At 40.3% G+C, this 13,653-nt stretch overlaps 1 protein-coding gene across 4 annotated transcripts in view; it reads right to left on the reverse strand.

The window, feature by feature from the left end:
• The window catches only part of MGAT4A (alpha-1,3-mannosyl-glycoprotein 4-beta-N-acetylglucosaminyltransferase A), a 136,961-nt gene that overhangs the window by 33,247 nt on the left and 90,061 nt on the right, over nucleotides 1-13,653 (reverse strand). For all 4 annotated transcript variants that reach the window (XR_004644022.1, XM_034757955.1, XM_034757953.1 and 1 more), the window contains exons 9-12: nucleotides 11,857-11,971; nucleotides 5,728-5,858; nucleotides 3,928-4,035; nucleotides 3,313-3,506 (exon numbers count right to left, since the gene is read on the reverse strand). Coding sequence is in view for 3 of the 4 variants with exons in the window: in XM_034757955.1 (XP_034613846.1) it covers nucleotides 3,313-3,506; nucleotides 3,928-4,035; nucleotides 5,728-5,858; nucleotides 11,857-11,971 (548 nt within the window). In the remaining variant the exon portion in view is untranslated. The remainder of the gene's footprint in view (nucleotides 1-3,312; nucleotides 3,507-3,927; nucleotides 4,036-5,727; nucleotides 5,859-11,856; nucleotides 11,972-13,653) is intronic.

Genomic DNA, 13,653 nt, shown 5'->3' on the forward strand with positions numbered 1-13,653 from the left:
AGGGCTGCCATCACACCATCGATGTTGTTGCAGGCTACAAGATCACCTTCCATGAAGAAGAATGGGACAAGATCCTTTTGACGGTCACGGAACATGGAAACCCTAACATCACCTGCCAGGAGATTCCACTGCTGTAGTCTGGAGCCCAACAGCTCTGCCTTACTCTTGGGTAGTGCCAAATCCCTGACAAGGTCATTCAGTTCACCTTGTGTTCTGAGGTGTGGTTCAGAGGAGGAGGATGGGAGAAAATGTGGGTCCTGTGACATTGATGGTTCAGGACCAGAAGTTTCATCCTCTTCCTCGTCTGACTCAAGCGAGAATGATTCTGGTGCATCAGGAACCGGCAGTCCTTCTCCGTGGGGTACTGGGCGTATAGCCGATGGAATGTTTGGATAATGCACAGTCCACTTTTTCTTCTTTGACACACCTTTCCCAACTGGAGGCACCATGCAGAAGTAACAATTGCTGGTATGATCTGTTGGCTCTCTCCAAATCATTGGCACTGCAAAAGGCATAGATTTCCTTTTCCTGTTCAACCACTGGCGAAGATTTGTTGCACACGGGTTGCAGCATATGTGTGGGGCCCACCTCTTGTCCTGATCTCCAATTTTGCAGCCAAAATAAAGGTAATAGGTTTTCTTAACCATAGTGGTTATAATGTGCTTTTGTGATGCAAAAGTCATTTCACCACAAACATAGCAGAAGTTATCTGCACTGTTCACACAAGTACGAGGCATCTCTCCTCACTTTGGCTAAACAGAAATGTGTCCCTTTGCAAAATCAAACACCGAGACAAATAAGAGAGCACGACACTGTATGATTTCTAGAGCTGATATAGGGCAATTTGTTCAGCAGAGTGATGTAAGCTTCATTATGATTGCATCATCCATGACTTCTAGGAATAACATGATGCAATTCATAGCATGAATGACGCAAAAAGCAAGTACTGCCCAAACCCAGTCATAGATTTATTCATAGATCCAGTCAAAGATGTATTTTAGTCATTTCTGGTTTAAATTGAGATCGCTTCCCTTTATAACTCACTTATCCTCCCGCCATTCTCAAGTCAAGGGTCGTATATACTGACCCAATAGCATATCTTGAAAATTAGAGCCAATAACCATTTTAAGCATCATTTTCGTTCTCAGTGACCCAGAATTAGTAAAGTTTGACTACATTTATTTCAGAAGCATTTTGGCTGTAGAGCAGTGAAACCTACCACTGAATATCAGAGGGGTAGCCGTGTTAGTCTGAATCTGTAAAAAGCAACAGAGGGTCCTGTGGCACCTTTGAGACTAACAGAAGTATTGGGAGCATAAGCTTTCGTGGGTAAGAACCTCACTTCTTCAGATGCAAGTAATGGAAATCTCTAGAGGCAGGTATATATCAGTGTGGAGATAACGAGGTTAGTTCAATCAGGGAGGGTGAGTTGCTCTGCTAGCAGTTGAGTTAATCCTGAGCTGATGGTGTCAAATTTGCAAATGAACTGGAGCTCAGCAGTTTCTCTTTGGAGTCTGGTCCTGAAGTTTTTTTGCTGTAAGATGGCAACCTTTACATCTGCTATTGTGTGGCCAGGGAGGTTGAAGTGTTCTCCTACAGGTTTTTGTATATTGCCATTCCTGATATCTGACTTGTGTCCATTTATCCTCTTGCGTAGTGACCACAGACAACCTGCCAACCTTAAGCATATCCTCACCAGCAACCACGCACCGCACCATAACAACTCTAACTCAGGAACCAACCCATGCAACAAACCTCGATGCCAACTCTGCCCACATATCTACACCAGCAACACCATCACTGGACCTAACCAGATCAGCTACAACATCACCGGCTCATTCACCTGCACGTCCACTAATGTTATATATGCCATCATATGCCAGCAATGCCCCTCTGCTATGTACATTGGCCAAACTGGACAGTCACTACGCAAGAGGATAAATGGACAAAGAGAAACTGCTGAGCTCCAGTTCATTTGCAAATTTGACACCATCAGCTCAGGATTAAACAAAGATTGTGAATGGCTATCCAACTACAGAAACAGTTTCTCCTCCCTTGGTGTTCACACCCACGAAAGCTTATGCTCCCAATACTTCTGTTAGTCTCAAAGGTGCCACAGGACCCTCTGTTGCTTTCTACCACTGAATGTACACTCTCCAGCTGAAAGGTGTCTATTTCATATTATTGCCACAGATAAAAGGTATTGACTTTTATATGATAAAGTGGGGTGTATGTACCCCCTTTAAGGTACATTCCATGCAGGCCTACCAACTACACTGGAAGAAAAGACTTTTATAAGCAACTGAAGAGTACTGTAATTTTTAATTCTTTCACCTCTCAAGTGATCTGCATTTCACTGGTCAGAATCATTGGAGCAAAAATTACCATGTGGGGAAAATACTAAACTCAATGAATCTGAGATCTTCAAGATCGGTTAAGGTGTTGACTCAGTCTTCAGCTTGCTGCCAATCCATGGAAGAAGTTGACCAACTGGGTTGACTTCAAGAAGGCAGAAAGAGCAGCTTGACAGCCTGAGATATCCTCCACAAGGAAAGTATCTAGTGAGATTACTCCAATAGTAGTAGTTACCACTGCAAGGCTCTGGGTCTGCAGAAGTGGGGCAGCAGAAAGGCACAATGTGCATGAAAGGAGAATATAAGGGGAATATAAAGATATCCTAAACAAAAAATTTCTTTTTGAAGTCTTGGGCTAGTGTACAAGGGGAAAAGAAAATAAGCAAACAAAAGAGACTCCAACATAACTAAAAGAGAGGACAGTGGCAACTTAACAAAATTAAAATTACTCTGTTAAAAAAATAAAAGCAAAAGTAGTATTTCCTTGCCTTAGCTGGCCTAAAGGTTAATAAATAGAAGAGGTCACTTTCACTCCTCTGTGTGACTGTAGCAAATCACAAATTCAAGCACAGATGCAGATAAAAAACCCACACACATCAAGTTTGAGTAAGATAAAGGGCTTGAAAAAAAGTCACCTTCAACCGACTGGAACAGACTCAATTTGGCAGTCTTTTTAACTGCTGGCAGGGTACTGGCTGTGGTGTTATACTTCTGGAGAAGGTTACAAAAATAGATTTTGTAGCAAAATATTCTAAATAAAATACAGAGTCAACTACAACGAATAAAGTTGATTGAAGCACATTTTAAACTGAACTGCAAAGTATCTATTTCATTTGATACCTTGTATGAAATTACTTTTTCATTATGTTTAATTTATTATTTCCTCAATTCTATCCTCAAGCATACTTGCTCAGCAAGCATCTTTAGCTGTGAGACCAAAAGACAAGTGATTACTAACCTTTCTACGTTGACTGGTTTGTCAAATTTAAATAGGATATAATCCCCCGCAATTGGTGTAACAGCCCAGAAAAAATCCTCTCCCATATAGGTTTTTTCCAGTGTATGTCCTTGGTAGACTTTTAAAGATGTAGAAACTTCCGCGGGTGGATTCACATGAATTTTATGTAATAATGGTTTCAGGAAGTCTTTATCCTAATTGAAAGAAAGACAAACATGCTATCAGGCTGGTCAGGCAGTCTCTTTTCCTTAGTGGCTAATTTTGCTAGTACTTAAAAGCAAATGGAAAACAAAGGGCAACTAATGTATTATCCATTTTCTCCCTTGTACATCTCAAACCCTGTATTGATTAATTAAAAGGTCACAGTATTACAGATAAAAGGTTAGAGATTTAAAATGAGAGACTATATGCAGAAGTTGTATAAAAATATATGAGTTGAGCTGAACATTCTTCTATTCTATGGTAGCAAGCTTTAATCAGGCTTAATTCCAACTAGAGTATAATATATTATACTTGAAAATGCTAAACTATAACAAAGTTAATTTTCTCATCTGATGAAAAATCACCTATCAATTCTGTCTGATCTGGATGGGCAGGGAAGTTTTAGCTACTAACCGTGAGTTTCTGGATCTTTCCTGCTAGGGAGGAGTGCAGTCCAACATGTTGGAAAAGGGAAGGCCTGAAGCGTATTCGTAGATTAGATTTCTGTCTGTCACAATGTTTCTTAAAATAAAATCAAGAAAACCTCACATTAACAAAGATAATAAAGAAAGATCAGTGAGTTTTTATTGAAATTGTATGATAATCTATGATTCATGAACCAAAACAAATTACAAGAAACCGGAACTATATACTTCAGTCCTGATGCTATCTTCTTTCATTGCCTAAGAGCACCATTGGGCTATTCATTCTGGTTAAAATTTACTCCTCTCCTCCTCCTGCAAAAAGCCTGAGTAAATGGGCTCTGTACAGAGGAACTACATGAGAATTTATCTACCAATCAGTAGGTGGGTGCAGGGCAGCCTGTAACCCTACCACAACTACTTCTCCAGTCAAACAGGTAATTTCTGTACAGCCTCCATATGATATGTGACCAGTAAGTCTGTATAGTCTCAGACAAAATGTTCTCCTCTCTCCCCTTTCCACCCTGTGACAATACTAATGGGGCTCTCCTGTTGATCCACCCTATCTAGCTGGTATTGGACCTGGCATAAAGCTGCTGAATAAATTCTGCTCACTCTTTGTTGCAAGTGGGGCTTGTTAACGCTACAGGGATATAAGGAAGGTCGAATTAATGGCATCTGCAGGAAACCTTAGAAACATCAAACTTGGGCAGAAAACTCAGGTTGAGATTTATGTTGTTTAATTCTTGTTTCTAGTACCAGTAAATCCAATTCTCAAGTACGGTATAAAACTGGACTATACTCTGACTACAACTATTCTGTTCAGAGCAATCTGCTCACATGCCCCATATTCTCCATCTATACTGGTCTACGTGCCAACTATGCCATGCACATAGACCCTTTTATATAATCTCTCAACAGCTGCCCTGCCCATGCAGCAGAACTGAAGTGGTTCAGCTACACTTGGCCCCTTCACTGATGTGTGAATTTTGCCCCTAGAGTTTTCATACACAAAAACCTCAGCCAAAAAAAGCAGTGTGTAAAGTTAACATGGAAACACTCTGCAGGCAAACACACAAGCAGAAGAGCACCCCCAGAGATAACGCTTTTGTACCCCATATTGTAGCCATCATTCTTCTGGTTAATGAGACTTGGATGAGATTTTTAATGGAACTAGTCAATACTGCTTCTTCACTGGACAGAGAGCTTTCTGTGTGGCTACATAAGACACTCCCTATAGGGCTACAAGAACTACCTCCACAGGGATGTGGTAGTCTGAAGATGAAGAAACCCTGGGTGAAATCCTGGCCTACTGAAGTCAATGGAAAAACTTTCATTGACTTCAAAAGGACCAGGAATTTACTCCGAGACAGTATATTCAATGAAGGACTCCTTTATAATTAAGGATGAACCTTTATAATTATTTTCAAAAATTAAAGTGGACTCAAATAATTTTTCTGCAGAATGTTAAATATAGCTAGTGCAACTGCTAGTTATCTTAGGTCTTCTAGGCACAAAAAATGCTGACCTGTTTTCCCCCAAAAATGCATTTCTAAGCCTCCCAAATCTGAAACATTAAGAAATCTAAGAAAGCCATTTTTTTGGATCTCTGAGGTCTCCAAAACTTTCTCTCAGATTCAGATCTAACCATAGACTGAGATTTGTATTGGGATATGAAGGAACCAGGAAAAGAATCAGCACATCACATACTACTACTTAGATTCACAGAAAATAAAGCTTTTTTTTAATCAAGAAGCGACATTAAAAGCTACATAATAAAAACTGAACTTACTGCATCTTTTTCAGGGTTGCAGACTTTCACCCAGAGTATATGATCTAAGAGCCAATCAATAGGTTTCTCCTTATAAAACATAAATATGAACTCTACAATAAGAGTGATATCTGGAGATTGGAACATTTTACCTGTAAAGATATTATTCTAAATTAATAATAGTTATTCTGAAACCACTCTTGAGATCACAAACCTAGAGACCATATTGTTTGTGCTAAGGCAAGTTGTATTACCATTTCACAATTGGAAATCCCAGCTGATATCACAAATTTCAACAAGTTGAGCAAAACTGTATAAACAGGAAAACTTCACAAAACAGCTCTTTACAATATTACAACTCCCAACATCATTAAAATAGTCAACTTGCATAATAAAACATAAATCAGTATAAATACGGAATTTTTCAACAATTCCAAGAACAGAGAACTTTAGAATACAAAAGTCAAACTTAAAATAGGACCAGATTTCTGTAAACAATTAGCAATACAACATTGAAGATTATTTCTCCATATTAAAAATATTAATTTTGTGTTTATATAGAGAAGAGGGCAAATAAGAGTGTGGGATTCAAAAAAGGTATACAGTGGAAAATTTACTATTACCTATTATGACCTTCCATTAGTTTATTAGTCCATTAGAGTTTCAGTATATTTTAACTATTGTAAATTACACTATTCTGACTGCATAGTATTTTGTTGGGTCAGTATTAATGTAAAAGATACAATTCAAGAAGAAAAACTTTGTTTTCATTCTTCTCTGAATTACAGATATTTAAATAATTCATTTAAAATCTTTAGTAAAAGCGCCATGTTAAACACAGAGTTAATTACAACCACAGATCAGAATGTTTCCAAAACTAATTTTATATCTCCAGAAACTTTTAAACTTAAACTTAAAAGTGAAAAACTTTAAAACTATTTTTATGCTTATATTCTGCAAATTATTGCAGTTATTTGGCTAATATTAAAATGGATCCATTGACCAAATCTGTCTGGCAGCTGGTGTTGTTAGAGTCCAAACTCATCCAAAGTTCACTTTTTGTTCAATATTTTAATTGGAAAAAATTTAAAAACTTGAGTGAGCTTCTCACCCCTGCTCCACGGCCCCTTCATATTAGGGGTTCTAAAAACCTCTACATCCAGCCATGGGAGGATTCCCCCAGCATAGAACTATGGAATGCAGTTGTAAGGCTGCCTTCAGAGGACTCCCTTGCAAGCCCTGGCATAGGGGATGTCCAGGACAGGGCTGCAGCACTTTGCATGGCAGAGATTCTGAGCACCTGCTGCAGGTCACAGGCAGCTGGAGACAGGCTGCCATAATTTAGACAGGTCCCTAGAGCTGCCTAGGATATACCATGGACTACCCAGCAGCCCAGAATTGGGAGGGCATCCCCTACCTCAAAACTGATGACTCTGTGCTGTGCCTCTTAGAGGTGAAACACAGAATTCCACCCTTTATAATTTATTTAAAGTGACAACACTTAAAGACTACATATTCAGCACAGCATACAAAGAATGCAACTTCTGTTATTGTGTATGGACGGTAGAATTCTACTACTTTTTGGCTGTCAGTCAAAACCCCTTATCAACAAGGATGAATTTGTCACCTCTGTGTATAAACAATTTGTTTTCTATCGCACTTTAAAAAAAAACAGATTAGATGTATGCATAAATAAGATTTACAGCCAAGACAAATTTTAATAAAAACAAAATACCATTTTTATAAATGAACTTGTAAGCTAGCTAAGGCTTTCAACAGAGTATGGCTAAAGCCACATCTCTATTAACATTTCAATTATTATTTTTCTAAGTTAAATCGATAGGGACAAAGTGATATAACAGGTCAATATGCTAGACTTTTGCCTTTGGAGATCTGGATATAAATCTCATCCCAAGTCATAAATAATGATTTATTTGGCTGCCCCTACATTTTTTTTAATCAAAATTGTACAACTTGTCGTATGTGTCCACATAAAGAACCAGAAATGGAATAGCAGAGATAAGGCAAATCAAGAATAATGATAACTGTGAAGAATTTTGCACTATGGATGATTACACTATCTCTACATGTCTCTAGACAAAGCTATTAATCACACACTTTAATGAATACTAAATTCACTCAACTTAAAAATAGAATAAGTAGTTAAATTGGGAGGATTAGACTCCTGATTTAACTCTCTCAATAAACACTGTTAAGATGTGGTGAAGTCATGGGTAAATCCTGCTGAAAGCCTAGTGGCAATAACATTTGAATTAAATGGTTACAGAATGGAGTAAGCAGTAAATATAATACGTGGGAGAGCAAGAGATAAAAAGGAGAGCGAGAACAGCTGGAGACAATTAATTAATTTAGTTTTTAAAGTAATTATTTTCAGAATCCATAAAAAGAAAAGCCAACAAACAGGCTTAACTCAACTTCTAATCTTTGAGTTCCAATCAGTTTTACTCATGATTTAACCAGAAACTCTATGAAATAAGCAACTTGTAATAAATAATGCTTATTTATTATTCCCCAACAGTAGGGGTCAGGAGAGAAATGTGTCCCTTTTACAGATGATCTGTAAATATACTTTAAAAAGTAACTCATAGGTAAGGCTGAAACTCTGTCACGAATTCACTCTGCAACAGCCAGTGCTGGCTCAGGGGCTGCCCGAGCCAGGAAGCCCCTGGACCAGCAGCAGCAGTTTGGGTGTGTGGGAGGGGGCTCAAGGCTAGGGGCATGAGGTTGGGGGCAGAGGCGCTGGAACAATTTGTATAGTGGGGGTGCTGAGAGTCATTGAATCAAACTGTAAACCCTGTATATAATGGAAACCACTTCAAACCTGGGGGTCCTGCAGCACCCCCCCAAATCCTAGTTCCAGCACCTCTGGTTGGGGGGCGCGGGGTGACTCTTACCTTGGGGTGGGGGGCTCCCCGGCTCCCACCGGCATGGCCCTGCAGTTCCTAGGTGGTGGGGTCGGGGGGTTCCACGCTTTGCCCGTGCTGGCAGCCCCCGCAGCTCCCATTGGCTGTAGTTCCCGGGCAATGGGAGCTGCGTAGCCGGTGCTTGTGGAGGGAGCTGCGCGGAGTTCCCTGGCCCCTCTGCTGCTTAGGAGGTGTTAGGACCTGCGGAGCTGGGTAGGGAGTCCCTGCCAGCCCCGCCAACCCTCCCCCTCAGCACCAGCAGGGGTCCTGGGCTGTGCGCCGCCACCCAGACCCGCCTCCAGCACCAGCGGTGGTCCCAGGCCACTGCCCACCCTCTCCCCCAGCACCAGCAGGGTCCCAGGCCACCTCCTCCAGCACCCACGGTGCCCCTGGACCGCCCCCCCCCAGAACACCTGCAACCCCCCACCCAAGTTTTAGTTAGGGGTATATAGTAAAAGTCATGGACAGGTCCCGGGCCATGAATTTTTGTTTACTGCCTGTAACCTGTCCATGACTTTTACTAAAAATACCCATGACTAAAATATAGCCTTACTCATAGGTAGAGCCCTGCAAATCTGCAGATATCCATTTTATAGCCATGGACCATGTTTGTGGATAGTGGATGGATGCAGATCCAAATTTTATATCTAGAGTCCTGTAAATCTGTGGATATCCGCTTTATATCCGTGGACCATGTTTGAGATCTGATACAGATATACACTTTTTATCCACGTAGGGCTCTACTCCTACAGTTATATGTTGCATGTCCCAAATTGCAAGTGTAAACTAAAGATTCAGCACATGGTAGATTTTAAATATTTTGCCTTTTCAGTCTTACAAAACTGCAGACTGCAAGCTCCTGCACGCCAGAAGACATTCCAGCTTGTACTATGCTAATTAAGAAAATCTATAATTAATTTTACATTACTTGTAAAACCACAGAATTTCATACGAAAATCTACATTAAGAGAATGGCTAGATTGTGAAGCAAATTTCAAAACCCAAGTTAAATTCATAATTAAGGTTTATCTGCTCAATCCAGAAATTGAGAACCATGGCATTCTAGGTTCCAGGCCAGTCTCTTGAGCTAAACTTTGGGCAGTCACACAGAGTTACAAGGTGTACAGAAAACGCCTTAGCAGGAGTAACAGAGCTGCTTGGAGGATGGAAGAACTCAAGTAAATGAACTCTTAGCTCTCCACTCGAGGCTGGTCCTTTTCCTCTTCTCACCCCTGTCCCTTTTGGCACCATGAAACTAATAGGAGGTATTTCAGCTGGAAGTAACCTTAACTGTGTGACTCAAGATGAAGAGAGACATTTGTTCTTGCCTAGCTTAAGAACTGAAAAATGTTCTCCTCATTTGAGGTGGTTCCTGTCTCCACACTGCTTTTGTTGTTTGGGCCTACCACCTCATTGTCAAATGTACGGATCACCATCTCCTCCCGTTTTAGTTTGGGGGAAGTTGCTGGCTGGTGTTTTCAACCCAGTGGACACCCATTCTACTTGCTATACAGCCCTATTAACAAGGCAGTCCCTAGCCATTTTGGTGCCCTATGCAGCCCCCCCCTCCTGTGGGGGGGCTGTGGGGGGTCCTAGGCCTCCGTGTGTGTGTGGGAAACTGCCCTCTGGCCCCAGCCCGCTCTGTTCCCCTGGCTCCCAGGCTTGGGGGGAAGGAGGGGAACCGCCCCCAGCACTCACCAGCAGCGAGGCAAGGCAGGGAGCCAGGGGAGTGGAGCAGGCTGGGGCCGGGTTGCTCCACTTACCACATGGTGAGTGCAGGCCCAACCCCTGCAGCAGTCCTCCAGGAAGTGGGGGTGGGGCTGGGGTGGAGCAGGGGCAGGAAGAGGCGGGGTGGGGGCAGAGCAGGGGCGGGGGCCATGGGGAAAAGGTGGAGCAGGGACTGGAGCAGCACGCAGCTGCACAGGGCACCAGGAAATGTGGTGCCCCAGATTTCCTGGTGCCCTCCGCAGCTGCGTACTTTGCGTATGGATAGAGACGGCCCTGCCTGTTAAGGGTCATATCTCCCCCACTTCCTGTGCATGAGAGGAACATATTAAAAACACATTTGATACTAAGCTGACTTCAGGGGAATGCAGGTTCTTTAAATAGTGACAAAATTCTGAAATCAAGCGTCTAATTTTACATTCACTGTTTCCCACCACCTTAATACAATGAACTGAGACACAACTTCCTTTGCAAACAAATACGTGGGTAGAGATCTGGGTCTTTAATTGAAATGTTGGAAAAGAATGAAAAAAACCTCAGGGTTACATTCCACTAGCCACGTTTCAGACTCTTCTTCCTGTTCTGGGCTCAACTTATGATCTTTGTATTTGGGATCAGTAACATTGACTAACTAATGGAAAGGTGTCATAGCTTCTTTGAATCAGTTTCAAATTTTGTCACTGTGGTTCTAGTTCATTATGGTTAATTAGATCAAACCAGACTGTGATTCTAGTTGTATCAACTTTCAAAGTGTTAAATTCCTTTGAAAGCTCTTTCAGTTGCATTTATGTAAATTTTGTGCCTCTCAGTAAAATCCATTATTGTGTAGGAAACAAAGAACACTAAAATTACTTTCATGACATAGCGGTGGTCAACCTGCTAAGATTCTGGACTCTGCATTTTCTGTCTCAACATTGTTGTCATTATCCTAACCACTGTAAATGACAGGTGGTATTTGTGATTCCAGCCCTAGAAAGGGGACAGGCTCTGGAAGGCACATGGTTGCTCCAAGTGGAAGCAGGATAGTAGAATAGAACCTTTCTGCAAGAGAGACTAATTTTTATGGCTGCTGGCCCTTGGAAACTTGTGAGGTCTCTAATGGCCAAAAGACATAGAAGTTACTTTGGGCTGAGTGAGTTTTCTTGATTTTGTCCCTTGCTTCACATACACAATGTTCTTTTAATGTCATTTTTATTTTACCGACAGATCATTAGAAATAAAACATTAAAAAATATGGAAAATCAAAATTTAAAAGTAACTTAATTTTTAGTTATAAAAGTATTCTCATTTTCCATTGCTTAATTCTGACTCAAACATCCATAGGTAACTGCAATTATTGTAGTGTATAGTTACAGCATATAGCCACAAAAGTCAATCAATTTTTATTTCCTGTTCCATTACCAGTATAAAGAAGGTAGTTTTGAGGTCACAGCACTATTAATCAGAGATTCTGTGGTTGAACTTTTTCTTTTCAAACTACTAAAGTGGACATTTTTCTTACCAATGAAACCCAGCTGAGAAAATTCTAGTATCATCCAATCTTCAGAAGAAAGTTGAAGTGCAAAATTTTTTATCGTGCTGAAATAATTCTGCTTGACAACAATGTCATCTTCAAGCTAGGGAAATCAAACACTCGTATTAACACAAAGCAGGAAGAGCAAAGCAAAAAGAAAAAGTACAGCAAGGAAAAAGTAGTCCTAAAATATATTTATCCATAGATTTCTAGTGCAAACACCACCCTGGTATCCAGGCATCATACACAAGAATTATTACTGTAGAAGCATGATCACCGTCCACCTATTTGAGGATAATTAATTTGGAGACTCTTTATAGCAAAAATCCAGGGATATATACACATCAGCTATCTGGGAACGCATAAGAGTGAACTGGATAGGAAATAGTTTTAAAAAACTTTTCTCTTTACAAACATATAATATCCAGATAAAGATTCCGTTCCGCATGTACTTATCTGCGGTTAAAAAAAAAAAAAAAAACGAGGAGCCCAGTGGCACCTTAAAGACTAACAGATTTATTTGGGCATAAGCTTTTATGGGTAAAAAACCCACTTCTTCAGATGCATGGAGTGAAAATTATCAGGTCCACCCTGATAGAATTGGCCCTGTCAGCACTGGTTCTCCACTTGTAAGGTAACTCCCTTCTCTTCATGTGTCAGTATATTTATGCCTGCATCTGTAATTTTCACTCCATGCATCTGAAGAAGTGGTTTTTTTACCCATGAAAGCTTATGCCCAAATAAATCTATTAGTCTTTAAGGTGCCACCAGACTCCTCGTTGTTTTTATGGATACAGACTAACACGGCTACCCCTCTGATACTTAACTGTTGTTAGATTATAAGCTATCAATAATGATCTCTCATCCTTGATCAGAAGGCTGTGGCAATATTAAATACTTTAGTACACAACTACTGTAGTGAATTTGCTTGATGTTGCTACTTTCTCGCATATAATAGATCTGGACCAAAAGGGAAAGCACCATCTTTTAACTTCTATAATATTTTATTTGGTATTTTCCCCCACACATTTCTTAGATGGGAAACTGTAGGTTCCTATGTGTGCATTTTATAATGGCCAATAAAAATAACAGCTTGAAAACAGAAGCTATAGTCCCATTCCCTCAATAGCAATTGTTTCAGCTAACGTAGAAAGCGATTTTCATGGAAAATAAGCATAGAAATGTTTACATAATTCAAAGCAGAATGATCTCCATTTTAGAATTATGCTTTGAAGCAAATACTGGCATGATTAAACAAACAATTTTTTTTAAAAAATTTCAAATGTTCCCTAGTAGTGAGTGTTTTGGACTCTATCCCCAAAATTACCCACTTCTGCTTACAACTGTTGCCCATAGTGGATGCGCTGAATACTAGTATCCATACATATGTTTCCTCCTATCGCATGTGTTGTTTGTAGGCACACAATGACTAAGTGTGAGTTTCCAGATATAGATTAATTGGTTGTATTGTTTGCTTTACTTCACATGAATACATGTATTATTTGTAACAAAACTGACATCATAGCAGATGACAACACAATAGTCTACAAAATGGCATGAGACACACAAGGTGGGTGAGGTATTATCTTTTACTGGACCAACTTCTGCTGGTGAAAGAGACTAGCTTTTAAGCTTACATAGAGCTCTTATTTCAAGTCACACTGAAGTTGGTCCAATAAAATATATTACCTCACTCACCTTCTCTCGCTAATATTTGGGACCAACATGACAATAACACTGAATATATAAAATGGCATGTCAACTGTGAGGACCACTAAAGTTACA

The sequence above is a fragment of the Trachemys scripta genome, chromosome 1 (genome assembly GCF_013100865.1).
Source record: "Trachemys scripta elegans isolate TJP31775 chromosome 1, CAS_Tse_1.0, whole genome shotgun sequence".
NCBI classification, from domain to species: domain Eukaryota; kingdom Metazoa; phylum Chordata; order Testudines; family Emydidae; genus Trachemys; species Trachemys scripta.